Raw genomic sequence first — 20,456 nt, 5'->3', positions numbered from 1 at the left:
TGAGGGATGCCATCTCTTCGGTTCCTTCCTTTGTCTGTTGCATGCCCCCCAGACTTTAATGCAATCTTGTGGCTAACCACACTTGCAATGGATAAACCACTTTATAAAGGCACATTAAATATTGCTGTATAATTATACAGTTTATACCCATTTTATACCGATTGTCTGTATACATAGCCTATAAGAATATTTGTAAACACACCATAAATGTCACTTTTTATTTATTGGAAAGCTGTGAGTGCTGTTGTATGACACAATATCAGTACTTGTTGCATTTTTTACTTGTCTAAGTCCTATCATCAACTGATTTCAGCCAGTGTATGGCTGTAGATTGACTGCAATGTTTGAATGGAATGTTGGCATATTGGCAGTTAATTTGAAAACTTTCTTGCTGGCTAACAAACATACAGTGCAGAAACATTTTCCAAATGTATTACTTTATACAATATCTTATCACAGCACTGGCAAACAACGGTTGACCAACTTCCTGACCAAAATGACTGATCTTTATCCTATCACAAGAAAGTTCAGGTCTAATTGTAGTATTTTAATGACTAATTCTGACAACATGAGCCTGCCACAACCATACCCCCCCCCCCCCCCCCCCCCCCGAGTTCCCAGTTGTCTTGAGCGCACTGAAGTCGGAGTTCCGAGTTCCCATTCTTGAACGCTGCATTACAACACCTGGATAGGTATTTTACATATCAGCTAACTACCACATTTGCAATCTGTCAGTCGCCGACACCGTTGACGTGGTACGCAACCATTGGTTGATGCATGCTACGTCTGAGCAGGGGAATACGACCCTTACATTTAGTTGATTACCCAGTCCCCTAGGGTGACAAAGTACTTTCTCAGAGGTCAAAGGCCAGCACATGGTTCCTGTCAGCACCTAGAAAACATTAGCAGTCTGTTCTGAATTAGCTTGTTTACACTTTCAGTCCATGGCGTCAGGACTGTAGTCAAAACACAGATAAGCTTTTAAATTTGACTTCCAAATTAATCTTCACCTTGCAGTCTCACCTGGGATACAACTAGTTCAGTTATAATCCACTGACCAGTGCCACAGCATGTGGCCTGGAATTAACACATTACAAATGCATGACATTTAAATTAAAATGAGCGATAAAACACCGAGCTTTATTACCACAGAAATATGATCAATTACATGTGTAAATAGACATTACTATTTTTGCTGCATTGCCCCACAGCTACAGTGATCCATAAGCATGCACTCGTGACAAGTTCTTTCTCTCTTAGGAAGTCAAACTAAGGCCGAGACCAGAATGAGCACAGAGTAAATGTAATAATGCCGGCAGATGAACAGATTACCATTTGTTCTGGAAACACTCATTGAGCTGAGGGTTAAACCAGGTTGATAATGCAGCAGTGTTTAAGGGGACCACTTTATTACCCTCATCTTCTCAATTCAACATGAAAGCTGAAAATATTAACTTCTGGAATTAGTTAACCCTTTAAAAAAAATATTATACAATCTACAATATGATCAATGGAAGCTTACTAGAATGTTAAGATACTGTACAATACATTATATAATAAAATACACAAATCTTAAACTGTGGTTTTATTTATATTCATTTCAGATATGATATACATTTAAAACATCTACATTTAATAAAACAATAGTTTTATGCGAGGCACAATCACATGGAGTCATATTTCTAGACAAAAAAACAAAACAAGAACAGGGAACAGGAATGCATTTTGCAAGGTAATGTTGCCATGCATTTTGTGATGAGTTTCAGGCTCAAAAGAAAAATAAATATACTTTGGGAGTGAAAGTAGATCCCTTTCTAGACAGGGCTTAATATTGGCACCAAACAATCAAAATAATGTTAGTATATAAACTCAATTTATCAAATGCCGATAAAAAGGGTTGTTCCACGAAATGAGTGCCTTTTGCCTACATTCAATATTTGAAGTAGAAATAGTGCACCAATATTGCATTTTAAAAGCATGTTGTATTCAATAATGTCCCCTACAATATAGACTACATGGAGAATTCAGATGAACACAAAAAGACTTGCCCTAAGTGCCAAAATCCAGCATTTTGACAAGTCCCACTGTGAACCCTCTGACTGAGGATGATTTTAACCCACCTAACCCCAAAATGTCTTCAAGTTTTCACCATCATTAGTTTTAAAGGAAAAACAAATAAAACTGTCCCTCATTTTAAGATCAACCCTGTTACCTGAACTCTTTAATATGGTGAAACTAGTCCTACATTTTAAAAAAAAAAACGTTTTTATTTTATTTAAAATATCCAAAGTAACATTGGAACATCTAATAGTTAAGTCAGTGTATAAGCAGGTGAGCTGGTTCTACTCTTTTGGCCATTTCCTGGTGTTTTGCTGTGGAAAACAGAGTGGGGTAAGCAGAACATGTCAACCCCGTTAACTATACAGGCTACAAATGTTAACTATTTGTGAAATTTGCATTCGATTGCCGCTCCCTGTTGCACACAACATTCCATTCCCTGTCACATGGGAATTTATGGAATATTTATGATAAATTGTCAACCCTGTTACTTTATATGGCACTTAATCAATTAAAATGTGTTTTTTTAACCTTAAGATGAGAACTTGTTTTTCATTAAGTTGAACATATGTTCTTTATGACAGAATGTAAAAATTGGGTGAAACTAAGTTTGTCCCACATCTCAAAAGGCACCGAATTAGTGGAATGACCCAAAAACAACCTTTGTAGCAAATGCGTCATTTCACCTGATAACTCGTCAAAAGCGAACTAATGTCAATGATTAAAATGCTGACATAAATCAGCTGGCAAAAAAAACAAAAAGTGTTTCTCATTTTAGGCTTCATTAAGGAAATGTTGTACCTTTCCCTTAGTTCTGCTCCCTTGTTGAGCTCCACTGAAAGCAGGACGGTGCGAAAGGAAAAGCATCTGGTTATGTGTTCCTCACCCTGGGCATGGAATGGAATGAGGGCTCATGGCAAGCAAGGTGCAAATACAAGAAGCCCAAACCATAGTGGATAAACCAGGCTTTCACATGTTATTTAGTTCCATTAGAGTCTGGTCCAGCATCTGGTGCATATCAAGGTTCTCCTCTTTAGCATGTGCCAGTTTCTCTGTTAGACACCAAATAAAACAAAATATTAAAATCCAAGCTACCATCACACAACATGCAAAAGAAGTATATCGTACGGTTAGGTCTACATAATTAGCTAACAAATGCAAGACACTTTCAGTTTTAAAGAAAAACTCAAATGCTGTGACTATGCTATGGCAGTAAACATGCAGGAAATAAACATTTTTACAGCATAGCCTTCCTCATGCTCTAAACATGGACAATTAACAATACTGTATATACTACCTGGTTGTATGTCAGAGTATACAGTAAATATACAGATTAGAGATAATCCCAGATTTATACAGTACCAGTCAAAAGTTAACACACCTACTCAATGGAGGGTTTTTCTTTTTACAATGTTTTACATTGTAGAATAATGAAGACATTAAAAATATTAAATAACACATGGAATCATGTAGTAACCAAAACTTCCTTTCCACAGGAAAGGAAGTTACCTCTGCTGCAGAGGATTAGTTCATTAGTTACCAGCCTCAGATTGCAGCCCAAATAAATGCTTCAGAGTTCATCTCAACGTCAACTGTTCAGAGGAGACTGCGTGAAATCAGGCCTTCATGGTCAAATTACTGCAAAGAAACCACTACTAAAAGGACACCAATAAGAAGAAGACTTGCTTGGGCCAAGAAACACGAGCAATGGACATTAGACTGGTGGAAATCAGTCCTCCAAATTGGAGATTTTTGGTTCCAACCACCGTGTCTTTGTAAGATGCAGAGTAGGTGAATGGAGGATCTCCGCATCGGTGGTTCCCACCGTGAAGCATGGAGGAGGAAGTGTTATGGTGTGGGGGTGCTTTGCTGGTGACACTGATTTATTTAGAATTCAAGGCACACGACCATCATGGCTACCACAGCATTCTGCAACGATATGCCATCCCATCTGGTTTGCACTTAGTGGAACTATGATTTGTTTTTCAACAGGACAATGACCCAACAGAACTCCAGGCTGTGTAAGTGCCATTAGACGGAGAGTGATGGAGTGCTGCATCAGATGACCTGGCGTCCACAGTCCCCCGACCTCAACCCAATTGAGATGGTTTGGGATGAGTTGGACCGCAGAGTGAAGGAAACACAGCCAACAAGTGCTCAGCATATGTGGGAACTCCTTCAAGACTGTTGAAAAAGCATTCCTCATGAAGCTGTTTTAGAGAATGCAGAGTGTGTAAAGCTGTCAAGGTAAAGGGTGGCTACTTTGAAGAATATAAAATATATTTTTGGTTACTACATGATTACATACATGTTATTACATAGTTAAACTTCACTTATTCTACAATGTAGAAAATACACAAAGTAGAAAATACACAAAATAAAAAAAACCTTGAATGAGTAGGTGTCCAAACTTTTGACTGGTACTGTATGCTGCTAGCTTGTTACTCCAGCAGTAACACTTAACTCCAGAATTATTAGCATCACATACACACACACACTTGCAATACTGTACATAAATAAGCTCATTACTTAAATAGATGAAACATTCACACTATGTTTAGTCCTCATTCAAGGCCACTCTTAGTTCGTTAGAGAGAAGGCGGTTTTTCTCAAGTTGCTGGTAGAGGTGATCTTGTCAGTCGGAAAGCAGGTAGGAAAGAGAAAGAGGAAATCAGTGCAGTACCAGACTAGAGAGCTCAAGAGAAAGCTTCATGTGGGATCACTTCGCACCTGATTATACATTACCTTGTTTAAAAATTATATAGAATGTCTACTCTCCACAGAACAGTGGAGCAGTAACAGCAGAAGTGATGGGTAGAATGCCTCTGAACTTTGTGAATGGAGATTTGAACATTTCTCCTGGGTGGATAATTGAGCAAACAAGTAATAAATTGCCAGACACTTGTCTAGTGGGCTCTACGCACTGCCTAAATATACCTTCCAGAACCAGAAGGCATGTACGGATCCTGCTTAAAGTCTTACAGGTGCTTCTAAGGCAGTATAAAAGTTTAAATTCCAGCCTTGTATGGAGGACCACTACCTGATGTCAGATTCCCAGGATTTTCCACATGAAAATATTAATTTTCAACTATAAAAGGATATTGCAAATTACAGACGTCATGTCATCAACATTGCAATGGTCAATCATACTTGCCATCCTTTTTTCAACTCACTTATTTAAAACACCCAGAGGCAGACAATCTTAGACACTGTCCTTCCCTTTACTCTACATGTTCAATAGCAACCCAGCATGTGCCACCTGTTGATCAAACCATTACATTAACTATATTGTACTTAGCCAAATTACACTCACCTAAGCAGCTACATTTGTTTTAACATGTGTAATGCCATGATGCGCCTAAAAACCTAGACCTTCAATAAGTCTGTAAGAACCATTTTTCCCTTAAGGCTAGACCCAATAAATGAGGGAAAGTTGAATAAGGGCTACAAGTGTGCAGTAGGCCTACTTGCAAGAAATGTTCAGTAAAGTGCACTAAATGCATCTTGCCCCTCAAAATGAATGAACCTTTTAATGTCCATTGCTGTTGATTTGCCAACCAAATCATTAGATGTACTGTCAACTGAAAGTGTAAGAATATGAGCACCCTAACATTTGTTTAGTTCTGTGCTGCAGAGTTCTGTCATACTATCCAGGTCTGTGCACAAACAATTTGAGCTTCTACTTTTAAACATCTACCTTTCCAGAAACAAGTCTCATCGTTGCCGCTTGTTATAGATCCCCCCCCCTCAGCCCAACAGTGCACTGGACAACATATGTGAATTGATCGCCCCCCATCCATCTTCAGAGTCCGTACTGTTAGGTGACCTAAACCAGGATATGCTTAACACCCCGGCCATCCTACAATCTAAGCTAGATGCCCTCAATCTCACACAAACCATCAAGGAACCTACCAGGTACAACCCTAAATCCATAACCATAGATATCATCCTGACCAACTTGTCCTCTAAATACACCTCTGCTGTCTTCAACCAGGATCTCAGCGATCATTGCCTCATTGTCTGTATCCGTGGTCAAACGACCACCCCTCATCACTGTCAAACACTCCCTAAAACACTTCAGTGAGCAGGCCTTTCTAATCGACCTGGCCCGGGTATTCTGGAAGGATATTGACCTCATCCCATTAGGAAAGGATGCCTGGTTACTCTTCAAAAGTGCTATCCTCTCGATCTTAAATAAGCATGCCCCATTCTTAACATGTAGAACTAAGAACAGATATAGCCCTTGGTTCACCCCAGACTTGACTGCCCTTGACCAGCACAGAAACATCCTGTGGCGTTCTGCATTAGCATAGAATAGCCCCCCGCGATATGCAACTTTTCAGGGAAGTCAGGAATCAATATACTCATTTCGGAAAGACGAGGCTAGCTTTTTCAGACAGAAATTTGCTTCCAGTAGCACTAATTCTGAAAAGTTTTGCCTACCAGATGCCCACTGCACTGAAGATAGGAAACACTTACCACCGATAAATCTACGATAATAGATCATTTCAATAAGCATGCTTTCCACCTGGCTACCCCTACCAACATCTCAGCACCCCCTGCAGCAACTTGCCCAACCCCCCCCCCCACTTCTCCTTCACCCAAATACAGACAGCTGATGTTATGAAAGAACTGCAAAATCTGGATCCCTACAAATCAGCTGGGCAAGACAATCTGGACCCTCTCTAAAATTAAACTCAGAAATTGTTGCAACGCTATTACTAGCCTGTTCAACCTCTCGCATCGTCTGAAATCCTAAAAGATTGGAAAACTGCCACGGTCATCCCCCTTTTCAAAGGGGGTGACACTAGACCCAAACTGTTATAGACCTATATTCATCCTGCCCTGCCTTTCTAAAGTCTTCGAAGACCAAGTTGTTGACCAGACTTGTTTATACTTTATTATTGACTGCATGTTTGTTTTACTCCATGTGTAACTGTCGTTGTGTGGCGAACTGCTATGCTTTATCTTGGCCAGGTCGCAATTGTAAATGAGAACTTGTTCTCAACCTGCCTACCTGGTTGCCTACCTGGTTAAGGTGAAATAAAATAAATAAAAAGTTAAACAGATCACCGATATCCCACCATACCTTCTTCACTACGCAATCTGGTTTCCGAGCTGGTCATGGGTACACCTCAGCCACGCTCAAGGTCCTAAGCGATATCATAACCACCATTGATAAAAGACCATACTATGCAGCTGTCTTCATCGACCTGGCTTTCGACTGTCAATCACCGCATTCTTATCGGCAGACTCAATAGCCTTGGATTCTCAAATGACTGCCTCGCCTGGTTCACCAACTACTTCTCAGATAAGAGCTCAATGTGTCAAATCGGAGGGCCTGTTGTCCGGACCTCTGGCAGTCTATGGGGGTCCCATAGGGTGCAATTCTCGGGCCGAGTCTTTTCTCTGCATGTATGCATGCATGCATGCATGTATGTATGCATGTACAGTAGGGAGAACAAGTATTTGATAACCTGCAAAATCGGCAGTGTTTCCTACTTAAAGCATGTAGAGGTCTGCAATGTTGATCATAGGTACACATCAACTGTGAGAGACGGAATCTAAAACAAAAATCCAGAAAAATCACACTATGATTTAAGAAATTAATTTGCAAGACATAAGTATTTGATCACCTACCAACCAGTAACAATTCCAGCTCTCACAGACCTGCTAGTCTTTCTTTAAGAAGCCCTCCTGTTCTCCACTCATTACCTGTATTAACTGCAACTGTTTGAACTCGTTACCTGTATAAAAGACACCTGTCAACACACTCAATCAAACAGACTCCAACCAACCTCTCCACAATGGCCAAGACCAGAGAGCTGTGTAAGGACATCAGGGATAAAATTGTAAACCTGCACAAGGCTGGGATGGGCTACAGGACAATAGGCAAACAGCTTGGTGAGAAGGCAACAACTGTTGGCGCAATTATTAGAAAATGGAAGAAGTTCAAGATGACGGTCAATCACCCTCGGTCTGGGGCTCCTTGCAAGATCTCACCTCATGGGGCATCAATGATCATGAGGAAGGTGAGGGATCAGCCCAGAACTACACGGCAGGACCTGGTCAACGACCTGAAGAGAGCTGGGACCACAGTCTCAATGAAAACCATTAGTAACACACTACGCCGTCATGGATTAATATCCTGCAGCGCACGCAAGGTCCCCTGCTCAAGGCAGCGCATGTCCAGGCCTGTCTGAAGTTTGCCAATGACCATCTGGATGATCCAGAGGAGGAATGGGAGAAGGTCAATGTGTCTGATGAGACCAAAAAAAAAGAAGCTTTTTGGTCTAAACTCCACTTGCCGTGTTGAAGAAGTAGGATGAGTACAACCCCATCCCAACCGTGAAGCATGGAGATTGAAACATCATTCTTCGGGGATGCTTTTCTGCAAAGGGGACATGACGACTGCACCGTATTGAGGAGAGGATGGATGGGGCCATGTATCGCAAGACCTTGGCCAACAACCTCCTTCCCTCAGTAAGAGCATTGAAGATGGGTCGTGGCTGGGTCTTCCAGCATGACAACGACCTGAAACACACAGCCAGGGCAACTAAGGAGTGGCTCCGTAAGAAGCATCTCAAGGTCCTGGAGTGGCCTAGTCAGTCTCCAGACCTGAAGCCAATGGAAAATAGAACATCTTTGGAGGGAGCTGAAAGTCCGTATTGCCCAGTGACAGCCCCGAAACCTGAAGGATCTGGAGAAGGTCTGTATGGAGGAGTGGGCCAAAATCCCTGCTGCAGTGTGTGCAAACCTGGTCAAGAACTACAGGAAACGCATGATCTTTAATTGCAAACAAAGGTTTCTGTACCAAATATTAAGTTCAGCTTTTTTGATGTATCAAATACTTATGTCATGCAATACAATGCATATTAATGACTTAAAAATCATACAATGCGATTTTCTGGATTTTTGTTTTAGATTCGTCTCTCACAGTTGAAGTGTACCTATGATAAAAAAATTTACAGACCTCTAGATGCTTTGGAAGTAGGAAAACCTGCAAAATCGGCAGTGTATTAAATACTTGTTCTCCCCACTGTATGTAAAAATGATGTCACTCTGGCTGCTGGTGATTCTCTGATCCACCTCTACGCAGACGACACCATTCTGTATACATCTTGCCCTTCTTTGGACACTGTGCTAACTACCCTCCAAATGAGCTTCAACTCCATACAACTCTCATTCTGTGGCCTCCAACTGCTTTTAAATGCTAGTAAAACTAAGTACATGCTCTTCAACAGATCGCTGCCAGCACCCTCCCACCATCACTACTCTGGACGGTTCTGACCTAGAATGTGGACAACTACAAATACCTAGGTGTCTGGTTAGACTGTAAACTCTCCTTAAGCATCTCCAATCCAAAATTAAAATCAGCTTCCTATTTTGCAACAATGCATCCTTCACTCATGCCGCCAAACATACCCTCGCTAAACTGACTATCCTACCGATACTCGACTAGGGGGGCTATTTTGTAAATGAGATCACCAAACACTCTACTCAGCAAACTGGATGTAGTCTATCACAGCGCCATCCGTTTTAGCACCAAAGCCCCATATACTACACACCACTGCGACCTGTATGCTCTCGATGGCTGGCACTCACTACATATCCGTTGCCAAACCCACTGGCTCCAGGTCATCTATAAGTCATTGCTAGGTAAAGCCCCACCATCTCAGCTCACTGGTCACCATAGCAACGCCCACCCGTAGCACACGCTCCAGCAGGTATATTGCACTGGTCATCCCCAAAGTCAACACTTCCTTTAGTCACCTTTCCTTTCAGTTCTCTGCTGCCAATGACTGGAATAAATTGCAAAAATCTCTGAAGCTGGAGTCTTATATCTCCCTCTAACTTTAAGCATCAGCTGTCAGAGCAGCTTACCAATCACTGTACACAGCCAATCTGTAAATAGCACATCTCAGCCCCATATTATTACTTACCCTCTTGCACCCCAGTATCGCTACTTGAATATCATCATCTGCACAATCACTCCAGTATTAATGCTAAATTGTAATTATTTTTCCTCTCTATGGCCTATTTATTGCCTACCTCCCTACATTTGCACACACTGTACATATATTTTTCTATTGTGTTATTGACTGTAAAGTTTGTTTATGTGCAACTCTGTTTTTGTCACACTGCTTTGCTTTATCTTGCCCAGGCCACAGTTGTAAATGAGAACTTGTTCTCAACTGGCCTAACTGGTTAAATAAAATAAATTATGATTTCCTGAGATATAAAAACATGGAAAACTTGACTAACATCAAGGCATCCTAGTTTTATTAGAGCGCTTGAGATAAGAAACTTCCTTCTATGTAAGCTTTTATTTTACCACAACAAAAAGATTCTGTTGGAAGAGTGACACGTTTAGCAACACACCAACGCTACTGGAGCCACAGCAGTCTAGAGCCACAATGCCCCACTGAGGAATACAGAAAACGTATGGCAACTACTCAACCACCTCAAAACACAAAAGGTTGGACCAAACTTCTCTGAGCACATGAAGACCTTTCCGTGGAGTCATGAGAAGAGTCACTTGAATAAACCACTCTGTCATACAGATTTGGATTGACAAAGTCTGCATTTGCTCAGATGCCAAAGGGACACCGGACAAAAACCCACCTTCCAAAAGCAACCAGATTGTGCAGTTCACCCTCAACTGTGGTTATCACAGAACAAAAAGGAACTTCAAGGGGGCCTTTCTTCCATACAGAAGTAGACCTTGTTAGTAGTAGATACAAGTGAGCTACACTTGAAAAGGTGCAGAAAAGAAACAAAGCACATTGTGTTTCTCAATGTAAGACCCAGTAGAAGGCTCACATTGAAATACAAAGAGTTGTATTGCATTTCAATAGACACCTCGCATGCATTAAGGGTTGACAAAATATACTGAATATTTTGAAATTAAGACTTTAATTTTGTTGGTTGAACAATGTACATTTCAAATACTCACAAAAAAATAGATGTAAAAAGTAATACAATATGGTCAAAATTAAAGTCCAAATCAGTAAACAAAGAACCTCCATGCTGTGTTCTGTTCATACAAAACAAGTCTCTAGGCTCACGCACTGTACTGCTAAAATGGTTACTGACTATCATGGCGAGAATGTCCTCACAACCACACGCAAGTTAGTGTGAGAGGAAACCACTGACTGAGCTTAAACACTTACCACATAATTGGCCCGTACTTACAGACAATATACAACCACCCTTAAGCCCATCCCTTGACTACGACCTTAAGACTACCTTGTGTATAAAAATGAAATAGCTGCTTTCTAACAGTAACCACTTTATTTTGTATGAACACAAAACAGCAGACAGATGGAGAACATCAGAGACAGAACAGAAGGGTGTGATGGCTGGACAATGGGGAGGTGAGTTGCAAGGAGGTGACAGAGGCACAAGCAGGCAGCACAGTTGAAGAATTACATGGAAGTCATGTCATTGAGGGCGTGGTCCAGCTCCTCACTGATGGCCTTGTGCTTCAGTTTCTGGGCATACAACTCATCTATTGGGACGTGGACCAAGTGCACCAAAAACGGAGGAGGAGGGGCAGAAATGGAGGGGTGCGTGGGAAGGGGGGGTGAAGGGTGTCCAAGTCATCAGCAAGACCCCAGAGGGAGGGAGAGAGAGATGGACAGAGTGGAAAAGGAAAACATGTTATACCAGAAGAGGATAGAACAGAAATCTGAATGAGGCCATGACAAATTCTTCAGCATCAAGAAATAGTGAATATATTACTGGAGCTGGCCCTTGAACATCTCATGTCAGAGATATCATTACCATATGGCTGCTTCCTCAGCCCTACTAATTACTATGACAGCCTCATGAGACATTCTTTAATCAGATGGATGATTAACAGGAATCAGCAGCTGTAGGGCAGCATTTCCCTTACCATGACTAATAGCCCATTCTCATTGAGCAGATGCAACTTCATTGTTGCAGATACAGGCAAAAGCAACCCAGTCTATGAACAATCTTAAATATAGAGTGACAAGGAAGACCTGTCAAATGTCCAACTACCAATGTAATTGCCACTCAGCTGTAACCCAAAAGTAGATTGACTCAATAAGGGGTATGTGATGCTCAAAAGACACTGATAATAACAGAAATGAGAGGTAGCAAAGATTAGATTGCAAAAAAAGGGAAGATGATTTCCTCCTTTAGAAGAGATTTGAAAAGTAGACACTCACCGAATGGCCATGAATGAGACCAATTGACACTATAATGTAGTGACACTATAATGTAGCCTACACTGTAATGTAGGCCTACTCCAAACAGATCAAAGTACAGTTTTGAAATGAACTGCAAAAACGTAATACCTTCCAAGTCGTCAATGGTCTTCTCAAGCTTGGTTACTGATCTCTCAGCGAACTCAGCACGTGTCTCAGCCTGTGGTAGACAGACAGGTTCTTAAGAATCAGTAAGTCTTTAAAGTTCACACGGTGAGTGATACTGTGATAGTTTAGGCCTACAGCACTGAACAAGCCTGGCCTCTGGCCAAAGTCTGTAGATAAGGGGGTGGGGTGGGGGGGTGAAACTTGCCTCCTTCAGCTTGTCGGTGAGGACCTTCATCTCCTCCTCATACTTGTCCTCCTTATGTGAGTACTGTGGACCAAAAGAGTCATGCATTTACCCACAGATAACTGCTACACCCCCATCAGTCTACAGAGACAGATAAGTGGTCTAAAAACACTCACTTTGCATGTTATATAAAACAAAGACTTTACATCTAATGACAATTCATCATAATACAGTTCTACCATGATACAATAAGTTTATATTCAATTGAGAGAAAAAAAAAATCCTGGAAGGTCCATTTGCCTTACATCTGCAGAAAGTACAAAGTTAGACTAATCTTAGACCAAGGCAATTTGTATGCCAGATACTGTATCCATTGAACAAAGTGTTGCTGTAAATGGTTCTTTGGGTTCCTTCCATCCATTAATTCTCCAGCATGGCTCTGGAGAAGCTGGTATGGACAGCATGCCTGAACACAGCAGCAGACTACCTACCTTCTCAGACTGGGCCTCCAGTGACTTCAGGTTGTTGGTCACAGTTTTCAACTCTTCTTCAAGCTCAGAGCATTTGCTGGTGTTAGAAGGGAGAAGGTCCAGAGAAAAGTGTGCCAAAATGGAGGGGGATATTGAGACACCAATGAGAAATGGAAGCAGGAAGGAAAGCGGGAGAGCAGGAAAGAGGAGAAGAAATAAAACAAAATGAATACGAACTAGCAGAACTACAGGAAGGAGACCAAAGTACCTCAACACAGCAGGAACGTGACAATATTAACAGAGGTGGAGAGTAGACTACAAAGTAGACTACAAAGAAAACTTTCAGAAATGCCTTTTAGCATGCAGATTTGGTCAGATTAAGACTATTGGCTAGTGCTGCATGTGAAAGATGTTATTCTTGCACAGTCCCTGCCAGGTTAGAGGTGTAAAAGGTTCTAGTTTTAGGATATCCCGAGCATAAGCCCAAACAAACGAAAATATAGCAAAGCAGAGCAAGGTGCAAAGAAGAAAGAGGCGTCATTCAGCAGAGTGAATGAACGTGACAAGAGGAAGTAGTACAAAAGTCTATAAAGATAGGTCTAACCAAATACATTGTTAGTCTGCAGTACCTTTGCTTCGGAAGCTGTAAGTGATTTTAAGCTTTGTTCCAAAACTCTTAGCTCGTCCTCCGATCTTCGAATCCGTCTGTTAGTGGATGTGGCGAACGAAACGGCCATTCAAAACATGGAACACATGCAAATTAATAGTACATGCAACAACGAGCGTGAGCAACATGTTGAAAATAAACACTAAACTTTGAGCCAGGCGTGGTGTTAAAGTAGAATGTTAAATAACTCCAGCCATGCATGTTAATTAAGTGCAGCGTTACTGTTAGGGGCATTAGATCTTACCCTTCTGAAAGTTCAGCGCGCTCCTCTGTACGCTCCAGATCACTCTCAATGATGACCAGCTTACGGGCAACCTTAAGGCACAGAACACCAAGGAGTTACACTCTATAGACAAAAAGTCTGTATATATACACACAATACATCTGTGTACTGTACATATACCCTATATGAATTGGGGTATGTCAGGGTAGAGATGACTAAATCACCATGTTTGCTTTACAAAGTGGACTCAATCATACGTGTGTGCGCCATTATGTTATTGTAGGTTAAAGGAAGGTGTGGGGAGGCTGGACTGCAGAGACAGCTGGACAGCAGCCAACAACTGCAGTGGCTGAGAGACTCGCCTCCTCATATTTGCGGTCAGCCTCCTCGGCGATGTGCTTGGCCTCCTTCAGCTGGATCTCCTGCAGCTCCATCTTCTCCTCATCCTTGGAGGCTCTGTTCTCAATGACCTTCATGCCTCTGAGCAGGGAAGGGAGAGACAGGCAGTAGACATTAGAAAGAGTCCCATCCCTAGGCTCATAGCAGCACTGCACAGTAACTCAATGACTCAGATCAATAGTTTGAGTCTAAGACTAAACTTGGGTGGGCAGTGTACGCCTAGTGCACATCCAGACTGGCTGGCTGCTTGTGAATCTTTAATATGGCCTTTCAATGTCAAGGCCTGGCAGCTTTCTTATGGGACTGATGGGGGAAAATACTGCACTGCTGTAGCACTGGGGATGACAGGGCAGGCCTAGCCCACACAGGGTCTGACCTACAGTCTCAATAGAGTTCAGGCACTGGGCTGTGCAGCACAGAGGGGCTGTTTATACACCAAACAAAGGAATGGAAACAGAGCCTCGCGTCACAGCCCATTTATTCAGGACCTCAGTCTCGACAAACAGCTTGTGTTTGTTGAAATTGGTCTGTGGCACTGCCAGTCATGACTTAGGCTAAAGCTGTCCTTAGTCTAAAGGCCCTAACAACTCCAAATACAGTAAGGAGCAAGGGAAACAGTCTACTCTACAGTCTAACTCCCTGTCCTCAATAAGTGCACACCTCTCAGACTCATCAGCTGCCTTCTCAGCCTCCTCCAGCTTGGTCAGGGCAGTTGTCAGACGCTCCTGAGCACGATCCAACTCCTCCTCAACCAGCTGGATACGTCTGTTAAGGGAAGCGACATCTGCCTCAGCCTAGGAGAGAAGAACTTGTCAAAACCTGCATCTTGGGGCAAAATGTATTAAGACAGACAAACATACATACACAGTACTCTCAAGGACACACAAACAAATATCAACATCAATAACACTGGTGACTTTTCCACTAGTGTCTTGTGCGTTTTATAAGTGAGCGGTCTGGGTAATTACTATTTAAGTGGTGCTTTCTGCATCCGTCAACCTAACGGCAGTGGCATCTGTTGGGGAAAGAAGAGGGCCTTCCCAGGAGGATTCCCCTGTGCTGTGCTGCACTCCACACACTGTGTGTAATGAGAACAATGCTCCTGGCTGGCACAGGCTGAATACCTAGCCTCATTATGAGACCCCAGAGGGGACATTAACAAGGAGCCTGCTGCAGTCATTGTGTGCCACAGAAGTTTACACTGCCAAAGGCCACACACACACACCCCTGAAGGAGTCCCCAGTGGACCAAAACTGAAGATTCGATTAAGTTCAGCTTTCATGTCACAAAATGGCTACTCCATCTTTGTTATTTGACTGGTGACCTGTTGAGGTGACTTACTATCAAGTTTTCCCCCTTAATGTTCTGATTATCTTACCTTCAGTACTATTAAGTTATGTAACCATTGCACTAATAAATATATATATATATATATATATATATATACACACACACACATTGTTTCAAGACAATTGATAAAGAGGAAGTGAAATTCAGCTACAATGCTACAGGTATGCTTTTATATGTGGTAATAAAACTGAACTTTTGATAGCAGAAACAATGGCTAGGGACAGCCGCTCCTCTATCCTTTTTTGTTTCTATACGCACTAAAAGGCTACTTATTTTAAATCTTAAAAACACTTTTTGTACGGAAACCAAAAGACAACCATATCTGACCTTGGTTTATGAGTATGTGCAGTGGCACTACCCAGTCTTTACACCTGCTTAACCACTCAGAGGCCTGATCACATACCAAGACTTGGAAGAGTGGTGTGCAGGATCAAAGTCCATTTCATGTTGCGAATGGAGATATAGAAACTAGCCAGTGAAATTAAGATAAATAGGAGTTCATCTAGTGGCTTTTCAAACCCCACAAGTGTTTCCTTTAAATGAACTACCAATAACCTAGTCATATAAGTGACCATGTTGATGCGGGCAATTAACCCTCCAAATGGAAAATGCATTATAGGCTGCATTTCCTGTTTCTATAGGCCAGAGTCTGGCCCCCTGTTCTTCAGAACATGTCACAACGCTTTGTCCTCATAACAGAAACCTTGTTTCAAACATAACCGACAGTATTAACAGTCTGTTATTGGTGTTCCTCAGCTCTGTTGCAGCATTTATTTTGAAGTTCCTTCCTGCTTAATTAAGTGAAAGAGTTTCAAAAAGAGTTGAGTACACTTTGTGCTGCAATTGTGTCAAAGAGAATCATTTACTCAAATGTAATCTTTAGGTAACAATATATACTAAAGTGTGTGCAATAAGTAGCCTAGCATAGGAAATGAAAATATTGGGGGTGATGCAGTACCAAGAAACAATGTAGGCCTAACAATGCTGCAAGAACTGCTTGTGGCAACAGTTACATCATGTCCATCAATTAAGATAAATATTCACGGGGTACAAAATAATTACAAAGTATAATTTAAATCCATCAAAAGGCCTGAAGTCCTCTACCGCCACAGTTGAACACTATTTATACTTGAGGAAAGCATCCAATTGGTCTCAAACGCGTAATCTGTCAAGAGTTGGCATATTGTCAGCAATGAGCATGACACATTTAGTTTGTTAGCTACCAAACACCGCAACGGGATGTCGGAGATATTCCGCTATGTCAGTGTGCTGCGTGCATCACCATGCATTTGTACAGCCTGTGCAACTCCATCGGACATTAAACATTGCAAAATTAATATATCATTGTTGCACTTGATACATATTTTGAAGCAATTTTACAGCTTTGCAGTTATTTTATGACATGCTTACTGATTCTCTGGCTTTCCTCTCCAAACCCAATTCTCTCTGTAGTCTTTCAGTTCTTTCTTCGGCACCGTCAGCCTGCTGTTGCAAGGTTTTTATTTTCCGTTTAACCGCTTCCAATGATGTTATACCTGCCATTATGTCAACTTTGCTAAGAAAATTACGTTAAGAGTTTCCTTGGAATGGACATTGAGCACAACGACGCCCTGGAATGTACGAGGATGGCTGCCCGCGATACTCGAGTCGTCTGTGAGGACGCACACAGCAATAACTGAACATTACACCGGAAGTAACCATATTTTCATAGCCAAGTCCAAGGCTACAACAAACGAAAATATATTGACACGTATACAAACAAATATTGATGTAGTTGTTTTCGTAATATAATAATGGTTAAACAACATTTGGTCACAATAAAAAGTGTATATGTGGTAGACATACAGTAATGATAAGGGCACGCCTTGTTATCATAAGCGTTCCTCAGGTAGGCCGCCGTGCACTGGCATATAGCACCATCTGCTGCTATTATCTATAAAGTACACATGGGACTGAAAAGATTTTCAGACTGTAGTTCCTAAATAGCCCCAAGAGGAGGCCCTCTATATGCCTTTGTAGAATCTTACTCAAGGAGTTCAACAAGTGGTTTCTTTCCTGATCCATTTTCCTTCATTTGCAGTGGTATGAAAACACAAGATAGATGAAGCACAATGGCGAATGTCTTCCATTAATTGGCTTTCACCAGTTTTTCAACTATATTATATTGGGGCGAAAGGTAGCCTAGTGGTTAGAGCGTTGGACTAGATCGAATCTGTCGTTCTGCCCCTGAACAAGGCAGTTCCTAGGGCGTAATTGAAAATACGATTTCCATCAACGCAGATTAAGGGAAAGGAGATGCGCATAGGACGTCCCTTCAGTCGACTGAGATGTAGGCTACCCTATGGACACTTTCAATACATGAAAATCAGTTGTCAACGTTTCATTTGATAACCTCTTCATCTGTTGATTATTGCTGTTTGCTGTAGTTGTTGATCTTTACTTAGATGATCATGCCATACAACTCCAGCCTATGTATTTGATCATTTTCTTCTGCTCCTGGATGCAGCTCCTTGTGTCACGCATGAATCTACATGCACACATATTCGGCATAGTTTCCCATTTTATGTAGTATTTCCCTAATTAAAAATGTCGATGCATGAAGCCAAATTACACTCTCGGTAGCCTATGGGTTTAACTAAACTGACCTAAAAACATAAATTATAGGAACAAAAAATGACATGTTCAGAGGAAAATCGAATTTACTGTAGTCTGTTGCAAGAACAGCCCAAAGAAATCGTTTCAGTCTGACTTGACCATTGACCATATAAAGCAGTGAGCTATATTTATCCCTGCGCTGCTCTGTGTTCGCTCTCTACTTGGAAACGGCACATTTAACTAATTCAGTTTCCACTCATAAATGTCCCCTCTTAAGGAGCTGTAGAGGAGAACTTGATTTACTGTCTTACATTGATGTAGCATATAGCATGGGGGTATCATATGTAGGCCATCTCAAATGTGGAGACATTCATACACAAGAAAACTGAAACACTTTTGTTTTTAAGGTTGATATGACTTAGGTGACTTGTGATCGTTGACAGACAAACAAACAAACATCAACAAAATATGTAAAATGACAGTTCAACAATATCTGGCACTATATCATCTTACTTTCCAGTTGGCCCATAGACATAAAGGGGCTGGACATTACCTACATTTGGTAATCTGAGAATGGACTTTAAACACAATAATGAGACAGAATAAAGGCCTCTCACGTTAGTTACACTGTCATTTTACAAGTTTTACAATTTGATATGTGAGACAGAAAAGACGTGGGAAGCAGTGTGCAGGAATTGTGATTTTGTGCCCTTTACTTACATCAGTGGCTTTCTTCTCAGCCAGCTCAAGTTTCTCCTGTGCATCCTTAAGAGACTCAGAGTACTTGTCCAACTCATCCTCTGTTCCCTTCAGCTTCTTCTGCAGAGCTACCACGTCATCCTCGAGCTGAGGTGTGTTTTAGTGCGGATAGTTTCACAGCGGTAATCAGCGTGAAACAGAGGGCGTGAGCGCACACAAGGTACAAGAGCGCAGACGGACAGCGAAAGGGAGAGAGAATAGAGAAGTTAGGGGAAATCATGCGAGCCATACAAAATACCTTGGTGGCCACCTCCTCCGCGCTCAGCAATTTTTCCTCGGCGGCTTGGAATTCATCAAGCACTTTATCTCTCTCATCTTCGGTGATCCGCAATTTCTTTTCCAACTCACTTATTTCATCCTCTAACTACACATGTACAAAGGACAACATTTTATTTAGTTAAATAGAGCATCTGAAACAAGTGATAATCATATTGCAATTATTCTGAAAGTATAGGCTACATGTTTCTCAATAGCCTATCCATATTCCCCACAACAGCAATATTCACCATTACAATACTGTTTCTATTATTCCCATTTATAATTTCCCTACAGTTATTTTTTTATTCACGATTTTGTTGTAAAATGTATAATGCTACAGTAATACAACTCCATCCACCCATCAATAAGTGAAATAGACAATTGATCCCAATAATTCATACCCACGTCACGAATTAGCCTACCAGTTGTGAAAAGTTATTGGTATATATACTCCTCAGATCCTCGGATCATTCAAAATACTCCTTATTTTGAATGATCCGTAAAAGTGATACATCCACATGGTAGAGGTGGTCCATATTAAGATACAGTGGCGCACAGAGCCACGGGTATTCGGGTGCTTTTTTTTAGGATCATTTCGATTTTCCAAATAAATTGCCGACCTGTTTGCTCTTGTCCTCTGCTGCCTTCTTGTCTCCCTCGGCTCCCTCAGCTCTGTCCAAAGCATTCTCCTTGTCGAGCTTAAGCATCTGCATCTTCTTCTTGATGGCGTCCATGGCTGCTTATTGTGTTGCTTGGCTCCACCAAATGATCCAAAAAGAGAGCCGAGGAAGGAGACTGAGCGTCTGTGCCTTACTGAACCTTGGTGGGAGTGCAAGCTCTTTCTGACTGTGCCCTGTCAAATAAGTACTTTCAAGGGGGTGGGGGGAGACTGAATTCCTTTGGACATCCAATACTTTTTTGGAGACGGCATCTCGGGGGTGCCTTCCCCTTGCCGTATCTTTTTTTTTTATGGATCTGCTCCGGTGATTCGCTGCTCTCAGACATTTGACCATTGATATGACTATATAAGGATTTGATGGGGAGGAAAGCACAGCCCCCTCAAAACGTAGGTTCAGTTTTCTAAAGTGCTGCTGTTTGGGCAGGACACAATCCCGAGAAGATGGAGAGGAACTGTGAGGAAAAACGTGCA

The 20,456-nt window shown here is 41.6% G+C and overlaps 1 protein-coding gene across 13 annotated transcripts; it reads right to left on the bottom strand.

Annotated features, from left to right (window-relative positions):
* Positions 1-1,570: 1,570 nt before the first annotated feature.
* On the bottom strand, positions 1,571-20,173 carry LOC124001003 (tropomyosin alpha-1 chain-like). Of its 13 annotated transcripts, XM_046307662.1 has the most exons (10): positions 19,927-20,165; positions 19,287-19,412; positions 19,010-19,135; positions 15,005-15,138; positions 14,308-14,425; positions 13,967-14,037; positions 13,077-13,152; positions 12,607-12,669; positions 12,384-12,453; positions 1,571-3,110 (listed from the first exon to the last, which is right to left on the bottom strand). In XM_046307662.1, the coding sequence occupies exons 1-10, from the start codon at positions 20,038-20,040 to the stop codon at positions 3,028-3,030; spliced, it is 981 nt and encodes a 326-aa protein (XP_046163618.1). In that variant the 5' UTR covers positions 20,041-20,165; the 3' UTR covers positions 1,571-3,027. The 13 variants fall into 13 exon arrangements, with proteins under 13 accessions (XP_046163618.1, XP_046163578.1, XP_046163575.1 ...); XM_046307622.1 differs by lacking the exons at positions 13,077-13,152; positions 19,287-19,412 and adding an exon at positions 13,685-13,760 and having other exon boundaries at positions 19,927-20,169; XM_046307619.1 differs by lacking the exon at positions 19,287-19,412.
* Positions 20,174-20,456: the final 283 nt, after the last annotated feature.

The sequence above is a fragment of the Oncorhynchus gorbuscha genome, linkage group LG02 (assembly GCF_021184085.1).
Source record: "Oncorhynchus gorbuscha isolate QuinsamMale2020 ecotype Even-year linkage group LG02, OgorEven_v1.0, whole genome shotgun sequence".
NCBI classification, from domain to species: domain Eukaryota; kingdom Metazoa; phylum Chordata; class Actinopteri; order Salmoniformes; family Salmonidae; genus Oncorhynchus; species Oncorhynchus gorbuscha.
Note: the sequence above shows the minus strand (reverse complement) of the source record. Positions and strands in the feature narration are given on the sequence as shown.